We start from the raw sequence: 24,336 nt of genomic DNA on the forward strand, positions 1-24,336 counted from the left end.
ATATCCAAATAATATGGGCACTCCCAAAATACACAAAAACTTCAATGCGAGAAGAGACAATCCATCGCTGTATAATTCACCACCAAAATACACAAAAACTTCAATTCAAAAAGATGAAGTAGACATAGTTAGCAAGAAATAGAGAAATAATGCATGATTGTATTTGAGATAGCAAAGAGTGAATGGGTTGTTGCGTCTATCTGTTTGAAGCACATAAGCCCAGCTATTTATACACGCAATCGAACCTATCACCAACTTTTTTATATAAAAAAAATTGAACGATGTGTTAGTTTTATTTAATTACAAGGCGATGTTCGCAGTGATGGGTCAATCAATGTGACCTGTCAGCATTATATTAAATTTAAATTTGACAACCGAACGTCTATAAAAGGCTGGGATTTACTCATTCAAGCATTTTCAAATCAAACATCTCGTGTTACTTTCAATCATAAGAGTTTACTGTGTTATATTCTTACAAATATTTTGTGTGGGGTTACACAAATTAATTTTTTGTACAAATGGATAGACACTCTGTGTACGACCCTGTGACCTAGATGCCGTACTACAGGCACGGCGTGCGGATGGTACCTTATGGACTCATTTTCAACAAAATAATCTTTCCGTACGTGTACAATAAATCTTACACCAAATAGGATTTTATGGAATTTACAGATGCGGACGCCTTCAATTACAGATGCGGAGAGGTGGCGATCGGAGACGCACAATTTTTATTTTCGTGTAGGGGAAGTCACAATTATAATACAAGATATTCAAATAATATGGGTACTCCCAATAGATGGCGAGCCGGTGACTGGAGTTGATATCAACCGCACAACACAACAATGACATGAATATTGCCTTACTTATTTAGGCTTTATCCCAAATGCAAATGCGTTCAAGGGTTCAAGACTGCAAACACAAGGAATTATATCTCATTTGGCGGCGGTCAATATCACTCAAAACACTCCCCACGATGTCGTCGTCCAGTACGCCCATGCTGTTGCATTGTTTCTCTTGGGGGGAATGATGTGCCCAAATTCCTCAGGTAACCTGGTATCATTACTTTCTTTCAAAATTAGAAGATATAGAAACAACCAGGAACTATAGTTGGGGGAGTGTTGTGCTGGCATTTTTATATCGTGCATTATGCAATGTCAGCACAAAAGGCAAAGCAGCAATTGGTAGCGCGCTGCAATTGTTGCAGGTAAAATTTACTTAATAACTCTTACACAATTCTTTTGCTATGAATATTATTTATTAACATATATTTGTATTATTCGTACAGATTTGGACATGGTCGCGGATTACTCCACTTTGCTTTGAACTTGGTGCAGAGCGACTATTTATGGGCCAAGTCTGGATGGACTACAATCGCTAGCTCCCAGCAGCACCATATGGTGCTACTTGGAATTGCTAGCACACGTTCACCCGAACAGTACGGGGAACTGTCTGGGTGATAAGAGAAATACTGGATGAGATGCAGGCAGATCAGGTAACTTATTTTTAATATTATACATATATTTATACTGTGAATTTAATGTGTATTAATTTACATCTTTTTATTTATTACAGTTCATCTGGCAGGCGTATGACATGGACTAGGATGTCATTATGGCTTATGCAGCTGATTTGAACCCCAGTTGTGGAGGTCATCATGTCCATTGGTATTCTACGCAATAGTTGAAATGCATTATCCCGAACAAGTTCTTTACCAATTCGGGATGAGGCAAAATATTCCAGAAGCGACGGATATCAGGGATATGAGCCTCCATTAGATCTCCCGTAAAAATCACATGGGCACAGATTGTCACCTGCAACACATACAATACATCACTCGATGGCAAAGATGATATAACACGATTGTATAGAGGCCACCTATTTCCAATAGAAGAGAAACAAAACAAGGTTATTGGGAATGGTACTACAACATATCAAGAAATTTTCTGTCGTCATCTACTGATAGACGTGTGGAAAGCGGGTACCAACTGGATAAGCACCTATGTTGCAAGTTGGGGTGCGTTGTTATATAATATCACATATTTTATTTTAAATATTTTTTTTACAACTCAAGACTCATTATTTTTCTATAATTTTCAGGCAGACGATTTAAAAAAAGAGAGAGAGAACTTTAATTCCCAATATATTGAAAATAATTAAATGACTAGTTGTTTATCTAAATGAATAAGAATTTTCATAAAAATAAGTATTCACATACGTATAGCATATCGATCAAAGATGTAAAAAATAAACTTATGCTTATTTTATTTCTATTTATTCCTATATACCAATCACACCGTTAATGATAAATGACCAAAGTATTTATTGTTTAGAGTCTTGAAATTATAAATGTCTACTCATAAAATTTGAAACTAAAAATGAGAGATTATATAGCGGGAGTACAAAAGTGCGATTTGCCGATTAAACGTTCTACTATTTATGTTGCAAATTGAATGGTCAAAAGCCGACTGCTGAGTGGTCTGAGCTGTTGATTCTACGCCACTTGACAGCTACAATGCCAACGAAGCTTCGCCTTCTCCTCATAATCTAATTATTCATTTATTTTAACACTCCAACTATAAAAAACTCCCAATATTTTAAAAATCAGAAAAAATTTCTCTTATTTTAAAAATAGGTAAAATTCCCCTTGTATTTTTTTAATTCAGTACACGCTCCCTTTTTTATTTTAAAATATAATGGCGTTAAATCTTTACATCGTCTGATTGTTATGCCTCTATATAATTTTAATTATATATAAATAATTAAAAATTGTAAAAAATAAATTGTTATGTTATATATATATGTTTTTTTTTTAAGAAAAAGATAAAAAAACACTACTCCTCCACTGCCTACCCTCACTCCCAAGCCCTGCCCTCGCCGTCTCCGATCTAACGACGACATTGCCTAGCAACAAGAAAGAGGGTGATGACCGTCACAAAAAAATAAAGGGCGACGGTCGAACAAAAAAGTGTCATTATCATCCCAGATCTGATACATATTGAATTTTTTTTAAAAATATATATAATACTAATTTAAATATAAATGTCATTTATAAAAATAATATAAATTAATAAAGTATTTAATTTATAAATTATAATTTATTATAATTATTTAAGATTTATATTCATGTATATATATATATTGTTGGGGTTTTGAAAATAGGAAAGATTTTTTTTCTATTTCTAAAACACAAAGAAATTTTTTGCTAATTTAATAAAAGATAGGGGTAAAAATGGAAATTAATAGGCTAAATTACACAATCAAACAACGGACATTCTTGTGTGTATCAACAGGAGAGCAGGATTTTATTTCAAAGGGCCACACAAGTTTCATCTTTTGACAATTAATCAGTAGTGGGTCTTTGAAATTTCTTCACAGATCATATCATTTCTTAGTCTTCTTCTTCAATCTCCTTCTCTTTCTTCCAGGGGGAGAATTGAGAACGAGAATACGTCCAAGGTCATAGAGAGAGTTTAAAGAAAATAAATGGAAAGCATAACAGGGTGGCAAGTACTCTCTCTTTGTGGAATAGCATTGTGGATTTCGATTTCTTCAATTTTGAACGTGACGCAATACCTCAGATCTTTTACACAGCCATGTGTTTCTCGCCTTGTCATATCTGGCACTCCCATTATTCTCAAGATCCAGGTTTGTTTCTGGATGTGTTTATTTCAAGAATTATGTTTAAAGGTTGGAACTTTTTGATGTATTTTTTAATAAGATCTTGAGTGTTTTTTTTTCCTGGGTTTTGCAGAAATACCAGCGTAGACATTTGGATGCCTTGTTTTCTGGGTTATCCTGTGTTGTTTCTGTGCCTTTTTATACTGCCTTTCTCCCCTTGCTTTTCTGGGTATGCCCTCTCACACCCTCTCATATGTATATTTTGTATGTGTTTCTATTTTGCATTTTCTAGAGGAGTTCGAAATTTTTTATTTGTGAACTGGTATGCCAATTTTTCTTTATACATTATGTTTTTGGTTGTGTTTTAGACTGGGCACTGCAAATTGGCTCGGCAAATGACTCTCTTGATGGCCTTCTGTGATTATGTGGGAAACTGTATAAAGGTATCTTTGATACAAATGTTGATTTTCTGTACAAATGCTCTGTCGTATTCGGGTGTCCTGTTTTATAATTCCATCTATGTTCATGGCTCAAAGGATGTGGTGTCAGCACCTAGACCCAGTTGTCCACCTGTTAGAAGAGTAACAGCCACCAAAGATGAGGAAGAGAATGCCATGGAATATGGATTACCTTCGTCGCACACTCTTAATACCGTTTGCTTATCAGGGTAATAAGACTTTCCTGCACTTTCTCAGTTAAACTTTGTTGAGGCTAAATTAAGAGATGACAGACTCCAGGTTGCTTTCTTCTTTTTTTTTTTTCAATCTGAAATTTGATTTTGCACGTTCTACTATTTGGGGTTTTGCCTCATTTTTTGGCTTCCCATGCTGTCTAAACTTCTTGAGTGTTTGTCCAGATACCTATTACACTACATTCTGGACTATAATGGAAGTAATGGTGTCTTTTTAGAGGTGGTTGGATTTGCCATGGTTTGTTTGTTTGTTGGTCTCATTGGATTGGGTGAGTTTCAATCTATCGCATAAATTTCTAATGGTTTGTTATTCTTAAAGTCATGTTTGATTTCCATAAAGTTTCCCATACTAAATCTTGTTATATTGTTAGGAAGGATATACCTTGGAATGCACAGCTTGGTCGATATTATTGGTGGTCTGGCTTTGGGATTGGGGATCCTGGCAATGTGGCTTTCTGTTTCTGAATACATTGACAATTTCGTAGTTTCAGGTCAAAATGGTACGGATGCTAATTCCTTTAAACATTGCTTCTTATGCACCTATTAATTTGAGGAAATAACTAGCAAGCTTCTTATTCCAAATTGAGTTTCCAATACTATGTTTGCTGGGACCTGGTAAAAAATGGCAGTAATGCAGAAACAAAAGAGAGCCTTACTTTTGGATAATTCTTTAAGCATGTATTCACTAATTATAAACATGCTAAAGGGTCTGTTTATGGATAGACTAGCGAAAACATGTAGAGGACGTAGTCATGCTCAATGCTTACTGTAAATTTACGGCTTGGATGATGCATTTATATACGTATCATGTTTTGATGCTGTTGTTAAGATCTTTTAATTTTGAGAAATCTTTTGTCTGCAGTTGTATCCTTCTGGACCGCCCTAAGCTTCTTATTACTGTTTGCTTACCCAACTCCTGAACTTCCAACACCAAGTTTTGAGTATCACACAGCCTTCAATGGTGTTGCCTTGGGAATTGTAAGCTGATTTTCCTATTCAACACAACTATAATTCCAATGCAAGTTTAAATGGTTTTTGTGTAATTTGGTTTAATGTAGCACAACGATTGTTCTGAAACAGTGTCCTCCCAAATTCATGTTAATGCGAGCAGCATGATGTTAATCAACATAAAGTTTTAGGTGTTAGCTTTCTAACATTCCATGGTAACATGAAAAGTTGTTTAGACACTGCCCGCACTCCCAGCTTCTTTTCTTTCCACTCATTACTTGGAAATTGTGTTATCCAGGTGATCGGCATCCACCAGACATTCCATCAGTTTCACCATGAAAATGTTCCACGCGTATTTTCCCCTCAGCTTACTTTCCTTGCATTTGTTGGTAGAATACTACTGGGAATTCCAACGATCCTTCTTGCTAAGTTCTGTAGCAAGGCTCTTGCGAAATGGATTCTTCCCATTCTAGCAAATACTCTGGGAATCCCAGTAAGATCAACAAGCTATATACCTGCCTTACATGGAATGCCTGCTGATAAGAAGTCAGACGAAATAAAGCAATTGGGTTATCTCCAGAAAGTGTTCTTTTTCTCCAAGCAGACCTCATTTGATGTTGATACAGGCATAAGGCTCCTTCAGTACGCTGGTCTTGCCTGGTCTGTCGTTGATCTTGTTCCTTCTGTGTTCTCTCACCTGGGCTTGTGATGCTTGGATTGCGTTGTATAGCAGTCGTATTTCTTCTTTATTGTTTTTTTTTACTTTCATTTTGTGGTTTCCAGGTGGGGGTGAAGGGTCGTTTAGGCTGTATGACCAAAAATGTAGGTGGAGCTAGTGTTAAGATGCTTATTGTATAGTGACGTATCCAAATTTTGGTGCAATTTACAATTCTTCACAATGGAAGCTGAGTTGCTTCTGCTCTTCTATCAGGCTGATCTTTTACGATTTGCAATGCGTACTACAGTCGAACTTTTTGAAAAAGATGCTTGTGCAGATGGTTATGTCAAATTTCCTCCTTTATTTGGAGTATCCTCCACATGCAAATCCAAAAGTGTTACTATATTTGATGTTGTTAAAATGCCTGCTCTCAAATTTGCTGCAGCCGGGCTCGGCTATTATTATACAGTTCATTACAACTTAGGTTTGGCTTACAACTTAAATGTTCAGCTCTTATTGTTCTCAGACTATGGCATGTCCCTATCATTCCAATGTTTCTTGCAGAACTAGAGAAACTCAGGCATCTATGACTATGATTCGACTTAGACGCACATATGTTTGACTGCATTTATTAATCAACAATAAACTGGCACATCTCTTGTTCATGGGGAAGTACACAAGGTGAAAAGGGGCTAAAAGAAAATCATTCTTTTACATTAGACTGCAGAAATTAATAGCAACGTTTTGCTCAGCTGAAGCTGCATCAGCTGCTTAGACCTCTTCCCTTCATCACGTGCCTCCTCAATCCTGGTATGTGAACATTAGTTATGTAATCTTTCCAATCTATGTTCTCAACATCAAAGCCAAACTGTTGTCTCTCGTCCTTAGACATGAATCCCATCAATCTCTTCGTGTTGCTGTTATCGAACCTGTTGTATTTTTCACCATTATATGTCTTGCAAACTATATGAAGCATTAGATAACGATACAAAATGTTTTGTTGATTTTTACCTTCCACCGTAGAAAGTGTAGGACTCGTAGATCTTTGCCAAATACTTAGCTTGTTCCACTGATTTTCTACAGATACTCTCGAGCTTGTGGGACAATTTCCCATCAAGGTTGGTGAAAGCTCCTAAACCAGTTTGTTTAATAGCATGCCTCCAAAGGTGAGAGGAGAAATCTTCCATGGAGCTGAATAGCTTCATTTTTGGAACACGAACTGGACTCCCTGTTGGATCCATGAAAGGCGAGGAACTGAAGTGCTGATAGAGCAATTCGGCCAGGTCCCTAAAAACTAAGGGGTTGACAACGGATGAAGCAACCTGGTAGATGCTGCATTCTGGTTTTCCACCTGCCCCATGCTTTGCCATGGCTGCAAACGTCGCGTTGACAACCATATCTGCTGGAACCTAAAACAACCCATTTCTCAGTGCTTATTTCTGTCTTCCAAGTCTAAAAGACAAATGGATACTAACTGTGTAAGGATATCCACTTACAACATCAAGAACTCCATTCGGGTCAACCAGAAATCCTGTGAGCTGCCCCTTCCCGTAGTGCAGAATGATTGGATCCATCATCCTGGAAACCAATTAGTTTTGTTAGCTAACCTGAAAAGGTATCAGACCCAAAACTAAATTCTTTGATCAGTTCACCAACTATCAGGAAATACACCTGTTTCCCTCCATCCATCCGGGGAATGGTTCTCTGTATGTGCTCTCGATAACACTGGGTCTAATTACAACTACTGGTATCTCGCCCCTTAGACTGTCTATCATCATTTCTCCCATAGCCTTGGTAAATACATACGTATCTTGCCAACCGAATTTGTTTGCCCTGAGAAAATCACAGGTTTAATCACAGAAAAGATACGCATCCATGGATGACGATTAAATAATATACAAAGAATCAAGAGGGGTATATATACTACCTCTGCATCCCTAGTTCTTTCATTTTCTGAAGCAGTGAATCATCTTCAAGAGTCTTTTTTGATTCCAAGACTACCTTTATTTCGTCTTCAACACTCAATTTGGGAAGTGACACTTGGTGGTTCCCGCAGACAACAGTCTCAGCTGCTATACTTTCACCCATGCTGAAAGGTTTTTCCATGATTCTACCTTGCCTTTGTCCATTCACATAAGCTGATGGATGCAACAGGACAAAAAGAAAAAAATATTAACAGTGCCAGGTTTCATGTTTAGAATGGCACAAAAACTAGTTTCTGGCATATACATGTTGGATACTTGCCTGTTGATACTTGTAAAAAGAGCTTCAGTTTCTTGCATTTTTTGGCAAAACTCATGAGGCGGGTAGGTCCACCAGTGTTTATATCAAGAGCTGTATCATACCTGAAACCATCCAATGTTTTACCTAAGATGTATCTTCTAGTTATTTTACATTTTCATCTTATATTTGTATGAAGACTGTAAAACAGAAGTAGATGTCCTGGAACCTTTCATCGAAAGTGGTATTAGCTGCAGAATTTATGATTACATCAACCTCTTGGGTCAGGAGCTCAGCTGCGTCTTCATCCACACCAAGATTTGTTTCACAAACATTTCCAACCACAGGAATCAACTTACTCAACATGAAAGCTTGATAGGATTTTCCATGAATCTGCTTCAGGCGCGTGAAAAGTTCCGCGTGCATGATCTATGATTCGAGACGTGTTAGAAAATTCTAAACAAAAATGGCAATAGATTGGAACATGACCACAAACGTCATCAAGAATTGCATACTTCATTTCTCAATCTTTCTGATGCAGCTTCTTTGTTCTTAGCCTTGATCACGACAAATATCTTAAGAACATCAGGAGCTGTCCTCAGCATTTTCTCAACAAGAACTGCAATTCATACATACAACAGGGACAGTGAAAAGAGTTAAAACTACTTCAAACTTCATGCAGGATTGTATATGTAACAATTCAAGAAAAACACAACACCTTTTCCTAAAAATCCGGTTGCACCAGTGAGAAGAAAGGTTTTCCCTCTGAGATACTTGACGATGCCAAGACCTTCGTCGTGCATTTCCACATCCAAATCCTTCCCATTTGGACTTAAAACTAAGCTCCCCTCCATCAAAGCAGGTCCGTGATCTGCGCTAATCAACGCCGATGTTTCTGTCAAAACAGATGAAATCCCACTAGACTTTATGGCATGATTACCACTTTGACAATACACCATGCTCTTCTTATTCCCCGAAAAAAGCCTTCCATGCTTGTAGTTGTAAACTTTTGTAACTCTGCCTGATGCAATGGAGATGGAGGAACTCAGAGAGAAAGCCTCCATTGTTGCAGAAAAAGAGAATTGAAGAAAAACTAAAACTTTTCTGAGGAGAAATGGTTGGTCTACAAACTTAGTTAATCAACTCTTTTTTCTTTTCTGTTTTCTGTACAAAAACAAACACAGAAACTAGTTTGTTTAAGATTTGAGTTTGGTTAGATTTAAGAGGGTGGAAAAAGAGTGGGGAGTGAGAACACAATTGTTGATCTGGTAACGATTTTAAGGCGTGAGGAGATGAGAATTAGGAGAATAACAAGAAGGCTCTCTTTTTGCCACCCCTTCACATGCTTACTTAGAAACCGACTAATTTGGCGCAAAGTTAATTATTTTGTATTCTTAACTTAGTCATTTTATAGGATGGAAACGATCAAGTTTACCACAATAAGGGTGTGATCATAATCTAGCTAGATATGTTATTATTTGGAGGTTTTAAATTCATTTATACAAAACCAAAAAACACATATACTCCTACAACTAGGGAAACTTAGAAACTTTATTACAACAGACCTCATAAATTATTCCCCTGATGTAAAAATCAACAGTTGAATATCTTGCTAAGTGAGTTGGTAGAGTATGGATTGGACAAGAGAAAAAAACAAACACTGACAACATTCAACAAGAGGAAACTTAAAAGAACAGATACTTCATTCTTGTGACCAAAGTAGTCCAATAATTAAGCTGGAGCTATATATTGATTGATCACTATACATGTATATGCATCATTGAGTCTAAGTACTATGCAACGATCAAGTTAAGAAGGTGGAATTGGAATCTCTCCATCTCCTCAGCAGGTCGTTGAATTAATATGTTAACTCCATCAACATAGGGAAACATCCAACACAGACGCTCTAAATTGTTCACCACATGGCAACAATACAAGGACTTGCCCCACGGAAACACCACCTCATTGAGTCCCAATCTCAACCAAGAAGTCAAAACGCAATCTCCATATGGGATCCCTTTGTTGATCTCCAACCAGTCTATTGCGGATTTCACGTACTCATCGCTCAGTCTTTCAATCCCTTCTGATATCATTTCCACCAGCTTTAATAGCGGCCATTTCTCGATATCTCTGCACTTTGCTGAGGCATAAGCTGGTAATATTGCATTGCCGCAGTATTCAGGTGGCAACGGCGGATTCAGCCTTGACCTCAAATCCACGGCATAACACATAGTAAAAACTCTATCTTTATTTCCCTCCACATCACACAACGACAAAGCTCTGCACCGCCATATCAGGGCGGCCATAACGTTAAAGCTGGTGATTTTTACGGCGGTTGCATTATCTGCTGCTGCCTGCTTGGCGACCATGGCCTTCAAAAAATTGACGTCACTTGAGCTTATTTTGAAAACTTTGAAATCAAGTTCTTTTTCGGAACCGGAAACTGGGCGACCAAGAACTGGGAACTGGGGCTTGAGAAGCTCCGGGTGTGGGAATGAGATGAGCGGCGGTGATCTGGCGGCGAGGAGGCGGCGGTTGTGGCAGGGGATGATAGCCAGGGGTTTGTCCTCAAACGCTTGTGATGCTAGATTTTCTAGGAACATTCTTCCGGCTAAGCCATCAAGCAAGATGTGATTTAGAGATACTCCAATTGCAAAACCACCGCACTTAAATGATGTTACCTGCAGTTTCCAGATTATAAGCACGTGTTATAACAACTAATTAATGATCACAAACACTTTGGAACTCAAACTCGACGACTGATAACTCTTTTTAAGACAGGCAGTCCAGCCTTGAGTTCTTGCACTGACCTGGAAAACACACAACGGCTGATCCTCATCCTCCAAATTATTCAAGGTTTGAACAACAAGCTGCCTGAATCCCGGATTGGGACAAACCAGGTCACCTATCTCATCAAGAGAGAAAGTGGAAGAAGCCGCCATGAAGCCAGCCCCGGCAGCGTTGCAGTGGAGGTCGAGGCGGGCAGAGTGGTGGTTCCACTTGAGTCTTCCAGCCATGAAATCATATGGGACGAGCACTTTTTCTACAGCGAGTTTGAGCCTAGTGACCACAGTATCTGGGGGGAAATCTGGGTTGGGGGAGAAGAAATAAAGTATTTGGACATTGAAATTAAGGGATTGGTCTATGTTGGACAAGAACAAGGTTTTGTGGTCATCAGTTTGTTGTGCGGGGAAGACAAGGGTGGATAGCTGGAATGTGAGCTTGAGGTCTTGCATGGCAGGGTTGGGGGAGAGAGCTGCCATCTCAAATTTGGTCCTCATTTCATATTCTTCACAAACATATGTATATATCTCAAGTCTTTTCTTGAATCACTTGCGATGCACATGCATTGATATGAAGAGATGAGCATAGTGTATTAGTCCACCTTCAGTTTATCGGCAAAGAAGGATTTGGACGATGGAAACTTCCAAAGTGATGATATAAGAAATTGACAGACGTACGTGATTAATACTACTTTTGTCATGTAATGTTGGTAGGCATTGGCTATTTATATCAATTGTACATGTGATGTGGGGTGGTATTAACAATGTCATACATATCTGAAAACTTTTGTCTTCTTTTTTCTTTTTCTGGTTACATGCATGGGAAAAGCAAATTGAGAAATCTTGATTTTCGCACTCTTCTGGCTCAATGAATCTTTGTGTTCCAAAAAACAGCGATGTTGTATTTGAGCTATTCCACAATAATAGTGAGTACATGAGTATGGGAGAACAATGCCTGCAAAGAGACAAATTGTTAAGACCAAGCCGGGAGAGTTACCAGCACAAAAATCACTAATCGGAATGAGTTCTCAAGAATCAATAATAGTGATATCAAGTCTCTATTGGTGGGGTAACAGCTCTATAGCAGACCTTCAACACTTGGTCTGGATATGGATAGTCTTATTAGGAAGGTCTCTGGGAGACTAATAAATTATACCTAGGAGTTCTTGAAAGATTGGTTCCCACACTAATAAGTACAATCTCTAGAAGGCCTTTAGATACCTAGCTGAAATATTCCCACATCAGAGTCTATCTCTAGAACCCACAATCTCATCTAGTCCTTCCCCATAGTAGAGTCTTCACCTATGCCTAAAAATTGAAATATGGTTGATTTCATGATTCAAATATTTAATGAGGATAAGTATGGGTATAAAGTTGATTTCCAATAACAGTAGGATGAAAGCAAGGGCCTTGAGGCTAAATCTTTGTAACTGTAAGCATTACCAATGTAAGGCATGTTGATATATCAACAGTCTCGGGAGGGGGTTAGGACAATTGCTGACTGCAGGACTCTCTCAATCATATTATAAGAAGAGGATGAAGTATGGAGTTGAATGTTGTAGTGATTTGAGATATCAAGTGTTCAAATCACCATCTATTTAGTTTGTTTCCATTATGACCAAAAAACAGATGCATCATTTACATTCCCTTCTCTACTTTCCTTTCTCATATTACAACTCTAATTCTATTCCTCTTTCCCTTAGCAAGAGAAATAGTTCCTTTGTCGTTTTGGATGAAATCTGTCACGCTTCAAAAATTATAATATATAATTGTAGGATTAATTTGTATATTTTTATAAAATTTAGTTAATTAATAAATAAATTGTAGATTGAAAATAGAATATAATAAAATTTGAACGAAATATTTTGAAATTCGTTATAATATTTAAAAAAAATCATATTAATTAAGTAGGACTTAATGGTAATTACTAAAAAATTAAATAATATGAAAAAATAATATGATTAATAATTATAAACAAAAAAAAGAAAGAAAAGAGAAAGGCATGCGGTGGCCATCACCTCACCCACCGCCTCACTTTCTTTCTTTTTCTTAATCACCACACACACACACAAAACACAATTAGGAGTGCGGAGGATTAACAGGTACACGATTTTCTTATTTTAATTCATATTAATTTATATAATTATATTATTTAATTAGTTTATTTACTAAATATAATTTATATTGACCGATATATTATTTAATTAGAATATTTTACGAGTTTGGCTATTTAAATTAGTGTCGAATTAAATATCACATTTGATATAAAAATGATATAATTGATTAATTAAATTATTGTATTTATTAATTTAATTATTATTATTATAGTTAATTTACACAATTTCATCGAAAAAATTAATCAAATACGTAATTTTATGTATTGTTCTTTAATTAAATTATATCATAACGATAAATTAATAGAAAATTCATAGAAATATCCCGAAAATTATGTTTAAGAAAATTATGTTACTAAAGAGGAAAAATGAGGTTTTAATCATAATCTAATTTATGGATTATGTTAAAAACGATAGTTATAAATATATAAGAAGTTTGATTAAATGAATTTTTATGAGTTAGTTGATAAATTAAATATATATTTGAAAAGCTTAGAAAGTGTAGTTATTTAAAGAAATTGGAACAGATGTTTGGACTTCAATAAAGATATTAAGAGATTTGTGGAAAATGTACGAACATTATATAATATATTATTTAGAGTTTATAATATTATATATATTGATTATATGTATAATACTCTATTGTAGGATGTGACGACAAAATAGAAGGTTGAGCAGTTCCTTATGTTAATTGAATATTTTGGGATTTGAGCTAAGAATAGCTAATTGGATGTATATATATATATTGATATGTGTAGTATTGCATATTATATATATTGATTTCTTATATTTGATCGTGAACTTGGATTTATATTTATATACGTAGATTTTGTATATTCGTTGTTTATATATTTAGTCGACGACTATTTGTTGGATTACTTTTATATCGGTAGAATCGTAACTACGTGTTATATGTGATTGTAATGTATGGACGTGAGAGTTATGATTATGTGATCATATAATGGATTATTACATGAAATTGAATTGAGAAATTATTACTGAATAAGTAACTATTATAGATAATAGAATGATGGTGTTAGTGGTAGTGCTGTTGTGAATTGAAATAAAAGATGGTGCTTACCTAGTTGGAACATAGGCAATAATTTACGATAATGTGATTGATGATGATATAACTGATGATGTAATATGAAAAATAAATAAATATCCTGTGTTGTTAGCTACACACTGGGTGGTGTGGGGATGTCATAAGTGTTATGATATCCTGTGCTGATATTACTACACACTGGGATAAAGAGTGTGGGCATATCACATACAAGGGGTATCTTGTGCTGTATATAATATGACGTTGACTGAGATGATGATGGCTGGCAAAACTATTGACTGATGTACTCCAATTAGTGTAAGTAGGGCCCTTAGTTAATAAACGATAACGTCAAATAATACATCGTGGATTGATTTATAGTCGTGGGTATGCATTATCCGTTACATCTGTTGTTGCATATGATGAATATTTATTAGTTGATGTGATTGCATTGTACGTGACTTGCTACCTATGTATATACGTAGACTGGTTAGCTATACTTACTAAGTAAGCAGCTTATTTCTTACCACGTACTTTTCAGGAGATAGGTCACACTGACTAGACACATTAGACTTTGAGTCGGCCATTGTTCTTATTAGGTGGGTCAGTCATGACATCTGAAACCGAAGTTTTTGACTGTTTAATTGATAACTATTCTAGTCTTTTGCTGGATTTGCGCTCAAAATTTTGTATTGTTAGCTATTATGCTATTTTCCTTTGAGGTTATGTATATGAGGACATCTGATGAGGTAAATATAAACTTTTGATGATATCTATTATTTCTTGTGATATTTATATATTATATTAATAAAATAGCATTTATTTTACGGGTTGGAAAGACATTACTTATAGAATGAGTTGTAATTAAGAAATAGAATAAAATAGTGATAATTAAATATAGTGAATAGGGGATGCAACAATATCCACCATCAATTACATTCTATGGATTTAACCTAAATATGTTAACGAAGGATCATTCAAACAATATAACCTGTTGGACAGTACCTGCACTTGTAATGCATCCATAAACCTGATACTGATAGGATATGTACACTTCAATATCACTGTTCCCTTTCCCAAGACTACCAAACTTCTATTGCAATATGTTCCTCATAGTGACTAAAGACTGCAGGCAAAACTGAGGAGTAAAATGAAAAGATGCAAGAACCTTTCCTTCCTTTTCTCTTTCTTCTTCTCTCGTCTTCTTTTAAACTGACAGACATCTGAATTGATGGAGTTTGTTTCCTTCTCTTGAATTGTAAGTATTTAGTCCTTTGACGCGCATCTAAGACAGTTGCAATGGAAACCAAATCCTTCATACAGGATTGTCTGCCGAGCCTTGTAATCCATGCTAGCATCAATGTAGCATATCCGCAGTTCTTCCCCTGCAGCACCACACAAGTACTCAATATGTTATTGAAGGAGGTCTCACATGCACTTTCAAATAATTAGCTAATAATAGGGAAGCAATGGAAACAATAATTATGTTGAGACTGTCTTACTAGATGAATCTTCCCTGTTTGACAAAGAAAACAAGCAAATAACTTGGCAAAGCTTTATGCAATACATGAATGCTAGATGATACAGAAGAAGATTCTCAAGGGTGATTTGCTGTAGTTTATCACTTCATAGTTTATACAATACGATCAGTACCAAAGAGAGAACAGAAAAAGCCCCCTATTAGGAGGAACTTTCATGTGTAAACGTGTGAATATAAAGAAAAAGGTAGTACTAAAATGATATGTCTCCCTTTCTTCATCTGTGATTTCTCGGCCTGGGAGTAAGATGGACTATGACCAAAACCATCCTCTAAATGTTTTTAGCGAGCCAAACAAGGCCCGCTCTAGCACTATTAGCTAATTATGGGCATCATAATATTGATGAGTAAGAAAGACGACATAAAATTCTGCAAAACGCATAAACTGCAGGGTTCTCGGTTCACAGTGTCCTGGCTAAATCACATGTCCAGACAAAAGTTGAAATCAATGGGACTATCAAAGTTTCAACAACCAAGTCGAAAGAACGGACCTTCTTCAATGTCACGGAGAGCCTTTACTTTGGCATCCACATTCTCAATCCACACAATATTTACATTAGGATCTGCAATATAAGGAAAAAAGCATCATTTGCATGGACTTGCCATATTACTATTTTTATGCTGCTCTTTCACAGAAATGACAGATGCCAATACCCGACCCTAGCATTCTTTGTACTATGTGACTTGGAAACTTACTCCTGCTCTGGCTCAAGTGTATCTTTTGCCAATAAATACCAACTATCGTGACAGAAGTATGCCATAAACAACTTAAATGTAAATCCTTCCTAAAAATGCTAGTTACTAAAGAATTTCTTTGGCTATTACGGGAAAATGTAAATGCTGAGTTTGCAGAGAAATGAGAGATTTTACCACAATCATGATTGTATAAGGATGGAAGCACATAAACAGCGTTCCCAACAGCAGCTTCTGCTTCTACTGATGCTGCTGCCAAGGAAAGAAGATCTTCATATGATCCTATGGCCAATTCAATACGAAATGCATTGATACGAATCCGTGCCAACACACCAGCATACCATTCTTCAGTCAAAACTACTAAGTCAAAGACACAATCTTTTACACTCAGGGAAATAAGGTACTGAAGCTTTCATGAAATTGACTCGAGAGTATGCCATCAAGGGAAACAGAAACTTCAACTAATTTAAGTGTTGATAAACTTCAGTGCACAATGACAAGGATACATGCCATCTGCTCACTCCCAATATCCGAGCCCTCAAAAGTGTTATTTAGCAGGGCAACTTCCTTTTTCATCTGTGAATCATCAAGGGGAAAAATGGGAAGGAACTGAGTAATTTATGAATACTGATTAAATTAATGTTACATGATATATTGCATGTTTACATCAAATACCCTTCTCTTTTCTGCAGACACAAACAGGACACGCTTAAACATTTCCCTAGCCTCTTTTCACTTCTCACCATTAGCGGCACCTATAGGATCTGGGGGGGAAATACTGAAGGTCCAAGAGATAAAATGGAAAATGAGTCAAACCCCTTGAACCCACTAGGACCCCTAGCATGCACACTGAGAGAACCCAACCTAACAAACTAACTATTGAAGTAGGAGAACCAAGATAACAACAATAACCTCCACATTAGCATCCCAAAAATACTGATGTAGTTCCCGAGTTCCAAACCTTGCCATTAGGAATATAGTAGGCCACCCCAGGAAAACATGGTTTGAAGGAATTGCAGAATTAAATATATCAACTATCCTTCTGATCAAATACCCAACCTCCAAATGGTGTATCTCCCACTCTGAAGAATTTCTTAAGGGAGTAAAACATTTTTATTAAGGATTTTAGAACAGAAGAAAGTGACATACCAATTGGATTGTGAAACATTAAAGCTTTGTTCAGAAACTGGTGATGCTGACCTTAGAAATTCTATCAGATGATGGAATCTCTGGTTGAAGTATGTCAAGAACATCAGACGAGACGACTCCGGAGATAACCTGACAAGCCAGACGCTTCACCAGAAGCGGATACTTTAGACCCTGCAGTCTTCAGAAGGAAAAGTGAATATCAATATCATCAAGTAATATGATAAGAGGTCTACAGAGATCCACATACCTGCAATATTCATTAAATCTCGACCAATCTGCCTTCTTTTCAACATCATAAAACTTCTAATGCCATGAAATAGAGATTATGAGTAAATAAAAGAAATATGGAATGCAAAAGACGAAATAAGACCTCATCAAAACCAAGAGGGAGGAGAACCCAACAGAAGGTAGGGTAACAAACTGTAAAACAAAAGAAAGATTCTACTAGATTAGCGGGCAAGGATGCATAAGTATATCGATTTCAATTCTAATGGATATATAGCAGATAGCAACTCGCAAAATAGATTGTCAAACAAACTCATATAGTACTTCTTTTGTACCCGTTATCCAGACAACTTTTCATAGCCAAACATGCAGATGCAAACATCAAAATAGATGAAACACTGTCCTAGAACATAGTCCTAGAACAGCCTAGAGAGTGACCCCATGATGGAACCAGAATAGATTAATTAGAAAGTCCAGTCAGTCACCAACAACCTGATATCAGACACATTTTCTGAAATGCTGAGCAAACTCTTTCCACTGTACCATTCCCTCTTTGCAAACTACAGAAGCACTTGAAATATTCTTGTCTGCCAGCCGGTTTTGACTGGCCTATACAGGGATTTGTTTGGGGAACATTAGAAAAAGATAGACTTGAGTGTTCACCAAAGAAGAGCATTTTTTGACCCATCATCATCAGACCGAGTAGGTCCACACTTAAGCCTACATTTTACCTTCACAGAGAACATAATTCTAGTTTCCTTTAATTGAATTCCTGGGGAAAGAAAACTGGATGGCAGCCCGGGTTATAAAAGGAAAAACGTAAACGTAGTATTCGTTTGAGCTAGAGGTCGATTAGCTTGGAAGCCCGACCTCGACTAATGAAACACTCATGCTTCACCGCACAGCCCTTGCGGCTCACCTACGATCCATCTTGGGACAGTTTACACATTCTGAATAAGAACTTGATGGAGGAATGGATGGTGAGGAAGGTAACCTTGGACTGGTCTTCACACTGTGTACTGCAAAAGGACACAGTTTGAGAAGCTTCCAAGCTTCGGGCGCTGCTTGGAAGTTTCCTGAGGCAGAAATAGCAGACGGTGTGAACGGAAGATAGCGAAGGATGCGAAACAATGGGTTGTGCAGTGTGGATAAGTTCTCCGGCACTAATCCTCCGAGAGGCAAACACGCCCCGGCCCGCATACTCAGTGAGTCCGACGTGAATGGGAGGCGGCGAAGGACGAGTCGCGGTCGACTGAGAGGCGGAAGTCGAGAAGGAGGAGGGGAACGACAGCGTTGCGATGTGAGAGCTATGGAGCTTTCTCAATTGCAGAGCCCAAAAGCTGTAGCGGGCTAGGCGCGACATTCTTTGAGATGTATGGAAGTCTGAAGAGCTTAACACGCTCAATTTATAGGTCGTGGCCCATGGGCCCATAGAATAGCCCAAAATAGGCTCAAGGACCAACTTCAATATTAGTATGCCAAAGCCCATATTTGGAGGCTTTTAAAATTTTAAAAAATTCTTACTCGCACCTTGTTCGATCCAAACAGAGCAAGTATGATACAATTAGTTGTCTATTTGGACAAAAATTTCCCAAAATTCTGCAATTTACGTAGCAATTTACCTACATTCTTTAAACAACGACCATGTCTGCATTACATTACTTTAAGCATTGTAATTTGGTATTACACCCATCCTTTCTATAGCATTAGCAAGCTGAGTAGAGGTAACGGTTTATACGCATCCCCCATTCACCCGAATAATCTGCCCATTCACCCACTCACCCGCATCACTCGCCAAAAACCCCACCACCGGCGCCACATCATCCGCTTCCCCCAACCGCCCCAGCGGGCACTCCTCCACCAACTTTTTCACTGTCTCCTCCGTCTTCCCCGCGTAGAACATATCCGTCGCCACCGCCCCTGGTGCCACCGCATTCGCAGTTATCCCCGTTCCCTTCAGCTCCTTCGCTAGTATCTTCACCATCGCCTCCACCGCCGCCTTTGACGCTGTGTACGCCCCGTATTTCGGAATCAATGCCGCCACCAGTGACGCTGTCAAGCATATGATCCGTCCTCCTCCACCGCGCTTGATCCTGTACTTATACATTACAACAATACGGATAATTGAATCAAATAATTGACAATCTTAAAAGCCAAACGCTAAAATTAAAATTGATTCCGGAAAAGTGAAGTTATCATTAAAAATTAAGAAAACACACACACTCACCTATTGGCCGCTTCTCTGCAGCACAAGAAGGCTCCTCGAGCATTGACGCTGAAGGTACGGTCGAAATCTTCGAGGGTGGTATGAGCAAGCGTGGGATACTTGGCGTCTAGTACTGCGGCTGAGTTGACAAAGATGTGAACAGGAGAGTTGAAGGCGGATTCCGCGGCGTCGAAGAGGGATTTGACCTGGTCGGGGTGGGAGATATCGGCTTGAAAGGTGACGGCACGGAGAGCGGAGGGGGTGTTAATTTGGGCGGCAACAGAATGGGCTTGAGCGGAGTTGGAGGCGTAGTTAATTAGGAGTTTGGCGCCGAGAGAAGCCAAATGGAGGGCAATAGCACGGCCAATGCCACGAGAGGCGCCTGTGACAATTGCAACTCGGTCTTGGAGCGGGAGGGAGTTGGTGCTTGATTCAGCCATTATCAGGGTTGTGTATGAATAAGTTGGTGGGAGGATTGTCTTGGTCAATGTGGTAGGAATAGGATGGACATTCATATTGGTATTCGTATTCAGACAGAGTGTACTGGAAATTACGAGAAGTGAGCGCTTAAGTCAGCACAGTCCCAGTAGGCAGTAGTTGGACAGAGAAGGCCCAATGAACGAGTTGTCAGTTTGTGATTAGTCCTTTTGACCTAATCCGCTTTCACCAAAACGATTGTCTGCCGAGCCTCATAATGCATGCTAGCATCCATGTAGCATACCTGCAGTTCTTCCCCTGCACCTGCAGCACCACACAAGTACCCAATCAAACACTAATGCAAGAAATTCACCTTCTTCCTCATTTGAGACATTTCTTCTTTCATTTTGTCCAATTTGTAAGGAGCTTAGGTATGATTTTCTTTGCTTTTGTGCACATTGGTGGATCTTTTTATGCAAAAAATTCACATCCACTTGCAATATCATGACAATCATGAAACCTTGGTCCAATATTCTAGTTGTTCTACCAGATTTTCGGATATACTTTCTTATCACAATAAGACATTATAAATGATTTTGTTGAAGATTGTGACGTCCGTAAAATTTTTCACGTAATTGAGACACTAATTGATAATTATTAGAAATTTAGATGTAATTAGTAAATAAATTATAGATTAAATTTGGGATATAATAAAACTTGAAAGGATTAAATTGGAGTTCGTTATAATATTTTAAATCAAATCATATTAATTAAGAAAATTAGGAAGGACGTAATGGGTATTTTGGTAAAAGTTTAATTAAAAAATAAAATAATAATAATATTTTAAATATATAAACATATATATAATAATATATATATATATAAGGAGTGAGGAGAGAGAGAGAGAGCTTTGAAATTTGAGGCGGCGGGGGCCTCTCTATTTACCCTTCTCCATTTTAAGATTTACACTCACCCACATTTTACATTTTACACATAGCAACGCACACACACAGCAACGCACGCACAGGTATGGATGTTGGATTTTAATTTTTAATAATTAATATAATTATATTATTTAATTACTTCGTTTATTAAATATTGATTATATTGAGCGATGTACTATTTAATTGGAGTACTTTATGATTTTGGATATTTAAATTAGTGTCGTATTAAATATCATATTTGCTATAAAAATGATATAGTTGGGTAATTAAAATATTAGATTTGTTAGATTTAATTATTACTATAGCTAATTTACACAATTCCATCAGAATGATTAACGAAATATGTAATTCTATGTATTGTTGCTTAATTAAATTGTATAGCAACTGTAAATTGACAGAAAATTCATAGAAATACTTCGGAAGTTATATTTTGGAAATATTATGTTATTAATGAGGGAAAGGAGGTTTCAGTGGTAATATAATTTACGAATGTTATTAAAAATGATAGTTATAAATATATAAAGGGTTTGATTAAGTGAATTCTTATGAATTATTTGATAAATTAAATATATTGATTATACGCATTATAATTTATTATAGGACGTGACAATAAGGTAGAGGGTTGAGCAGTCCCTCGTAAAATAGAAGCATTTTGGGATATAAGGTAAGTATAGCTAATTGGATTTATATATATATCTGTATGTGTAGTATTGTATATATTATATATATTGGTTTCTTGGATGCGATCATGGACTTGGCTTTATATTATTATACGTGGCTTTCGTATATTGATTGTTTACATAATTAGTTGTGAATTATTTGAATATTGGTGAAATTGTTATTATGTGTCATATGTGTTTGTAATATTTGGACGTGAGAGTGGTATGATTACGTGATTGTAGTATGAAATCAAATAGGGAGCACTTATTGAGGAAGTAAATATTATAAAGAAAAGAATGATGATCGTGAATTAAAATAGAAGATGATGCTTACCTAGTTAGGAACACGGTCAATGGTTTATGAAAATGTGATTGATGATAATGTGATTGATAATGAGATATGAAAAATATATGATTTAAGCTAGGTAACATGGCGCGTAGGGTACCAGGGTATTCCGGGGCAGCAGGGAATATCCTGTGCTGTTAGCTACACACTAGGGTGGTGTGGGGGTACCATGTTTGTTGTGATGTCTTGTGCTATATTACTACACAGCTGGAGTAAAAGAGTGTGGAGATATCACACAACGGGTATCCTGTGCTGTATATGATATGATGATGGCCGGCAAAACCATTGACTGATGTACTCCAGCTAGAGTAAGTGGGGCCCTTAACTAATAAATGATAACAAATGAATATTATGTCGTGGATTGATTTACAGCTATGAGTATGTATTGTTGCTTATATCTGATGTTGTTGTATTATAAATGACTGTTGTCGGTGTGACTGCATGTACGTGAATCTTTATCTGTGTATATATATAGACTGGTCAGCTATACTTATTGAGTAGGCAGCTCATTCCTTGCCACGTACTTTTCAGGAGATAGGTCACACTGATTAGCCACATTGGACTTTGAGCGGTGCCTTAGTCTTTATTAGGTGGGTCAGCCGTGACTTCTGAAGCCAGAGTTTTTAATTATTGGGTTGTTAAATATTTTGGTTTTTTATCGGGATTTGTGTTTTAAGTTGTGGTATGATTTTTCTTGAGGTTATGTACATGAGAACATCTAGTGAAGGTGAACATAAACTTTTGGAGGTATCTATTATCTTTTGTGGTATATATATATATTATATTGATAAATTAGAATTTATTTTACGAGTTGAAAGAAAATTACTTATAGAATGAGTTTTGATTAAAGAAATGATGAAATAGTGATAATTAGATGTAGCGAGTAGGGAGTGCTACAAAGATGGCTCACTTGTTGACACTATTTTGTCAAGCTTGGAACCTTTGCATAGCAGGCATTTTGGCGATTTAGCTACATTCTTTAAACAACGATCATGTTTGTATTAAATTACTTCACGCATTGTATTACAACTCCAATTAAGGAACATAATTTGGAATTACACCCATTCTTTCTCTAGCAAGAGCAAGCTGATGAGTAGAGGTAACGTTTTATACGTATCCCCCATTCACCCGAATAATCTGCCCGTTCACCCACTCACCCGCATCACTCGCTAGAAACCCCACCACCGGGGTCACATCATCCGTCTCCCCCAGCCGCCCCATCGGACACACCTCCACCGCCTGTTTCACCATCTCCTCCGTCTTCCCCGCGTAAAACATCTCCGTCGCCACCGCCCCTGGTGCCACCCCATTCGCAGTTATCCCCGTTCCCTTCAGCTCCTTCGCTAGTATCTTCACCATCGCCTCCACCGCCGCCTTTGACGCTGTGTACGCCCCGTATCCCGGCCTAAATGCTGCCACCAGTGACGTCGTCAAGCATATGATCCTTCCTCCTCCACCGCGCTTGATCCTGTACTTGTATACATTACACCAATATGGATAATTGAATTGACTATCTCAAACCCTAAATTAAAATTGATTCCGGAAATTGAAGTTATATCATTAAAAGCTAAGAAAACACACACACCTATTGGCGGCTTCTCTGCAGCACAAGAAGGCGCCTCGCACGTTGACGCTGAAGGTGCGGTCGAAATCTTCGAGGGTAGTATCAGCAAGCGTGGGATACTTGGGGTCTAGTATTCCGGCTGAGTTGACAAGGATGTGAACAGGAGAGTTGAAGGCGGACTCTGCGGCGTCGAAGAGGGATTTGACCTGGTCGGGGTGTGAGATATCGGCTTGGAAGGTGACGGCGCGGAGAGCGGAGGGGGTGTTAATTTGGGCGGCAACAGAAAGGGCTTGAGCGGAGTTGGAGGCGTAGTTGATGAGGAGTTTGGCGCCGAGAGACGCCAAATGGAGGGCAATAGCACGGCCAATGCCGCGAGAGGCGCCGGTGACAACCGCGACTCTGTCTTGGAGAGGGAGGGGGTTGGTACTTGATTCAGCCATGAGTGAGTTAGCGGCTGTGGAAGGAGTGATGAGTGGAGTCAGTACTGTAATGTAGGATGAACATATCAGTCATTCGTATATA

The 24,336-nt window shown here is 37.7% G+C and overlaps 6 protein-coding genes across 7 annotated transcripts; 1 reads left to right on the top strand and 5 right to left on the bottom strand.

Annotated features, from left to right (window-relative positions):
* The first annotated feature begins 3,301 nt into the window (after nt 1-3,301).
* Nucleotides 3,302-6,187, top strand: SPP1 (Phosphatidic acid phosphatase (PAP2) family protein). Its single transcript, XM_011080499.3, has 8 exons — nt 3,302-3,645; nt 3,752-3,847; nt 3,987-4,061; nt 4,155-4,285; nt 4,475-4,578; nt 4,681-4,809; nt 5,172-5,287; nt 5,556-6,187. Exons 1-8 carry the CDS (start codon nt 3,484-3,486, stop codon nt 5,964-5,966), a joined length of 1,224 nt encoding a protein of 407 aa, XP_011078801.1. The 5' UTR covers nt 3,302-3,483; the 3' UTR covers nt 5,967-6,187.
* A 330-nt stretch (nt 6,188-6,517) lies between these two features.
* On the bottom strand, nt 6,518-9,665 carry MS2 (Jojoba acyl CoA reductase-related male sterility protein). The gene is made up of 9 exons (XM_011080500.3): nt 8,854-9,665; nt 8,651-8,754; nt 8,365-8,564; nt 8,160-8,260; nt 7,843-8,053; nt 7,587-7,748; nt 7,412-7,493; nt 6,927-7,324; nt 6,518-6,844 (listed from the first exon to the last, which is right to left on the bottom strand). Exons 1-9 carry the CDS (start codon nt 9,197-9,199, stop codon nt 6,679-6,681), a joined length of 1,770 nt encoding a protein of 589 aa, XP_011078802.1. The 5' UTR covers nt 9,200-9,665; the 3' UTR covers nt 6,518-6,678.
* A 106-nt stretch (nt 9,666-9,771) lies between these two features.
* On the bottom strand, nt 9,772-11,574 carry LOC105162473 (acyltransferase GLAUCE). The gene is made up of 2 exons (XM_011080498.3): nt 10,946-11,574; nt 9,772-10,816 (listed from the first exon to the last, which is right to left on the bottom strand). The coding sequence occupies exons 1-2, from the start codon at nt 11,414-11,416 to the stop codon at nt 9,929-9,931; spliced, it is 1,359 nt and encodes a 452-aa protein (XP_011078800.1). The 5' UTR covers nt 11,417-11,574; the 3' UTR covers nt 9,772-9,928.
* A 3,372-nt stretch (nt 11,575-14,946) lies between these two features.
* On the bottom strand, nt 14,947-19,167 carry SDG38 (SET domain protein 38). Of its 2 annotated transcripts, XM_011080497.3 has the most exons (7): nt 18,673-19,135; nt 17,701-17,756; nt 17,505-17,631; nt 16,811-16,880; nt 16,482-16,661; nt 16,103-16,174; nt 14,947-15,459 (listed from the first exon to the last, which is right to left on the bottom strand). In XM_011080497.3, the coding sequence occupies exons 1-7, from the start codon at nt 19,108-19,110 to the stop codon at nt 15,341-15,343; spliced, it is 1,062 nt and encodes a 353-aa protein (XP_011078799.3). In that variant the 5' UTR covers nt 19,111-19,135; the 3' UTR covers nt 14,947-15,340. The 2 variants fall into 2 exon arrangements, with proteins under 2 accessions (XP_011078799.3, XP_088736857.1); XM_088880731.1 differs by lacking the exon at nt 17,701-17,756 and having other exon boundaries at nt 17,505-17,624; nt 18,673-19,167.
* A 98-nt stretch (nt 19,168-19,265) lies between these two features.
* Nucleotides 19,266-20,449, bottom strand: LOC105162471 (NADPH-dependent aldehyde reductase-like protein, chloroplastic). Its single transcript, XM_011080494.3, has 2 exons — nt 19,906-20,449; nt 19,266-19,771 (listed from the first exon to the last, which is right to left on the bottom strand). Exons 1-2 carry the CDS (start codon nt 20,397-20,399, stop codon nt 19,411-19,413), a joined length of 855 nt encoding a protein of 284 aa, XP_011078796.1. The 5' UTR covers nt 20,400-20,449; the 3' UTR covers nt 19,266-19,410.
* Nucleotides 20,450-23,225: 2,776 nt separating this feature from the next.
* On the bottom strand, nt 23,226-24,326 carry LOC110011243 (NADPH-dependent aldehyde reductase-like protein, chloroplastic). Its single transcript, XM_011080495.3, has 2 exons — nt 23,836-24,326; nt 23,226-23,718 (listed from the first exon to the last, which is right to left on the bottom strand). Exons 1-2 carry the CDS (start codon nt 24,252-24,254, stop codon nt 23,358-23,360), a joined length of 780 nt encoding a protein of 259 aa, XP_011078797.1. The 5' UTR covers nt 24,255-24,326; the 3' UTR covers nt 23,226-23,357.
* Nucleotides 24,327-24,336: the final 10 nt, after the last annotated feature.

Source organism: Sesamum indicum, linkage group LG5 (assembly GCF_026168435.1).
Source record: "Sesamum indicum cultivar Baizhima isolate 11 linkage group LG5, ASM2616843v1, whole genome shotgun sequence".
Classification (NCBI taxonomy): Eukaryota; Viridiplantae; Streptophyta; class Magnoliopsida; order Lamiales; family Pedaliaceae; genus Sesamum; species Sesamum indicum.

Excerpts from the sequence above, each read along its gene's own strand:
- LOC110011243 (XM_011080495.3), bottom strand. The coding sequence starts at position 24,254 with ATGGCTGAATCAAGTACCAACCCCCTCCCTCTCCAAGACAGAGTCGCG. Across the intron at positions 23,719-23,835 it reads TGCAGAGAAGCCGCCAATAG|GATCAAGCGCGGTGGAGGAG; the intron begins GTGTGTGTGTTT and ends ATACAAGTACAG.
- LOC105162473 (XM_011080498.3), bottom strand. The coding sequence starts at position 11,416 with ATGAGGACCAAATTTGAGATGGCAGCTCTCTCCCCCAACCCTGCCATG. Across the intron at positions 10,817-10,945 it reads AGCCGTTGTGTGTTTTCCAG|GTAACATCATTTAAGTGCGG; the intron begins GTCAGTGCAAGA and ends TGGAAACTGCAG.
- LOC105162471 (XM_011080494.3), bottom strand. The coding sequence starts at position 20,399 with ATGAATGTCCATCCTATTCCTACCACATTGACCAAGACAATCCTCCCA. Across the intron at positions 19,772-19,905 it reads TGCAGAGAAGCGGCCAATAG|GATCAAGCGCGGTGGAGGAG; the intron begins GTGAGTGTGTGT and ends GTATAAGTACAG.
- MS2 (XM_011080500.3), bottom strand. The coding sequence starts at position 9,199 with ATGGAGGCTTTCTCTCTGAGTTCCTCCATCTCCATTGCATCAGGCAGA. Across the intron at positions 8,565-8,650 it reads CAGAAAGATTGAGAAATGAA|ATCATGCACGCGGAACTTTT; the intron begins GTATGCAATTCT and ends CTCGAATCATAG. Across the intron at positions 7,494-7,586 it reads GGATGGATGGAGGGAAACAG|GATGATGGATCCAATCATTC; the intron begins GTGTATTTCCTG and ends ATTGGTTTCCAG.
- SDG38 (XM_011080497.3), bottom strand. The coding sequence starts at position 19,110 with ATGGGCCCATGGGCCACGACCTATAAATTGAGCGTGTTAAGCTCTTCA. Across the intron at positions 17,632-17,700 it reads AGATTTAATGAATATTGCAG|ACTGCAGGGTCTAAAGTATC; the intron begins GTATGTGGATCT and ends TTCCTTCTGAAG. Across the intron at positions 15,460-16,102 it reads TCTCCGTGACATTGAAGAAG|GGGAAGAACTGCGGATATGC; the intron begins GTCCGTTCTTTC and ends GTGGTGCTGCAG.
- SPP1 (XM_011080499.3), top strand. The coding sequence starts at position 3,484 with ATGGAAAGCATAACAGGGTGGCAAGTACTCTCTCTTTGTGGAATAGCA. Across the intron at positions 4,579-4,680 it reads TGTTGGTCTCATTGGATTGG|GAAGGATATACCTTGGAATG; the intron begins GTGAGTTTCAAT and ends TTATATTGTTAG. Across the intron at positions 4,810-5,171 it reads CGTAGTTTCAGGTCAAAATG|TTGTATCCTTCTGGACCGCC; the intron begins GTACGGATGCTA and ends TTTTGTCTGCAG.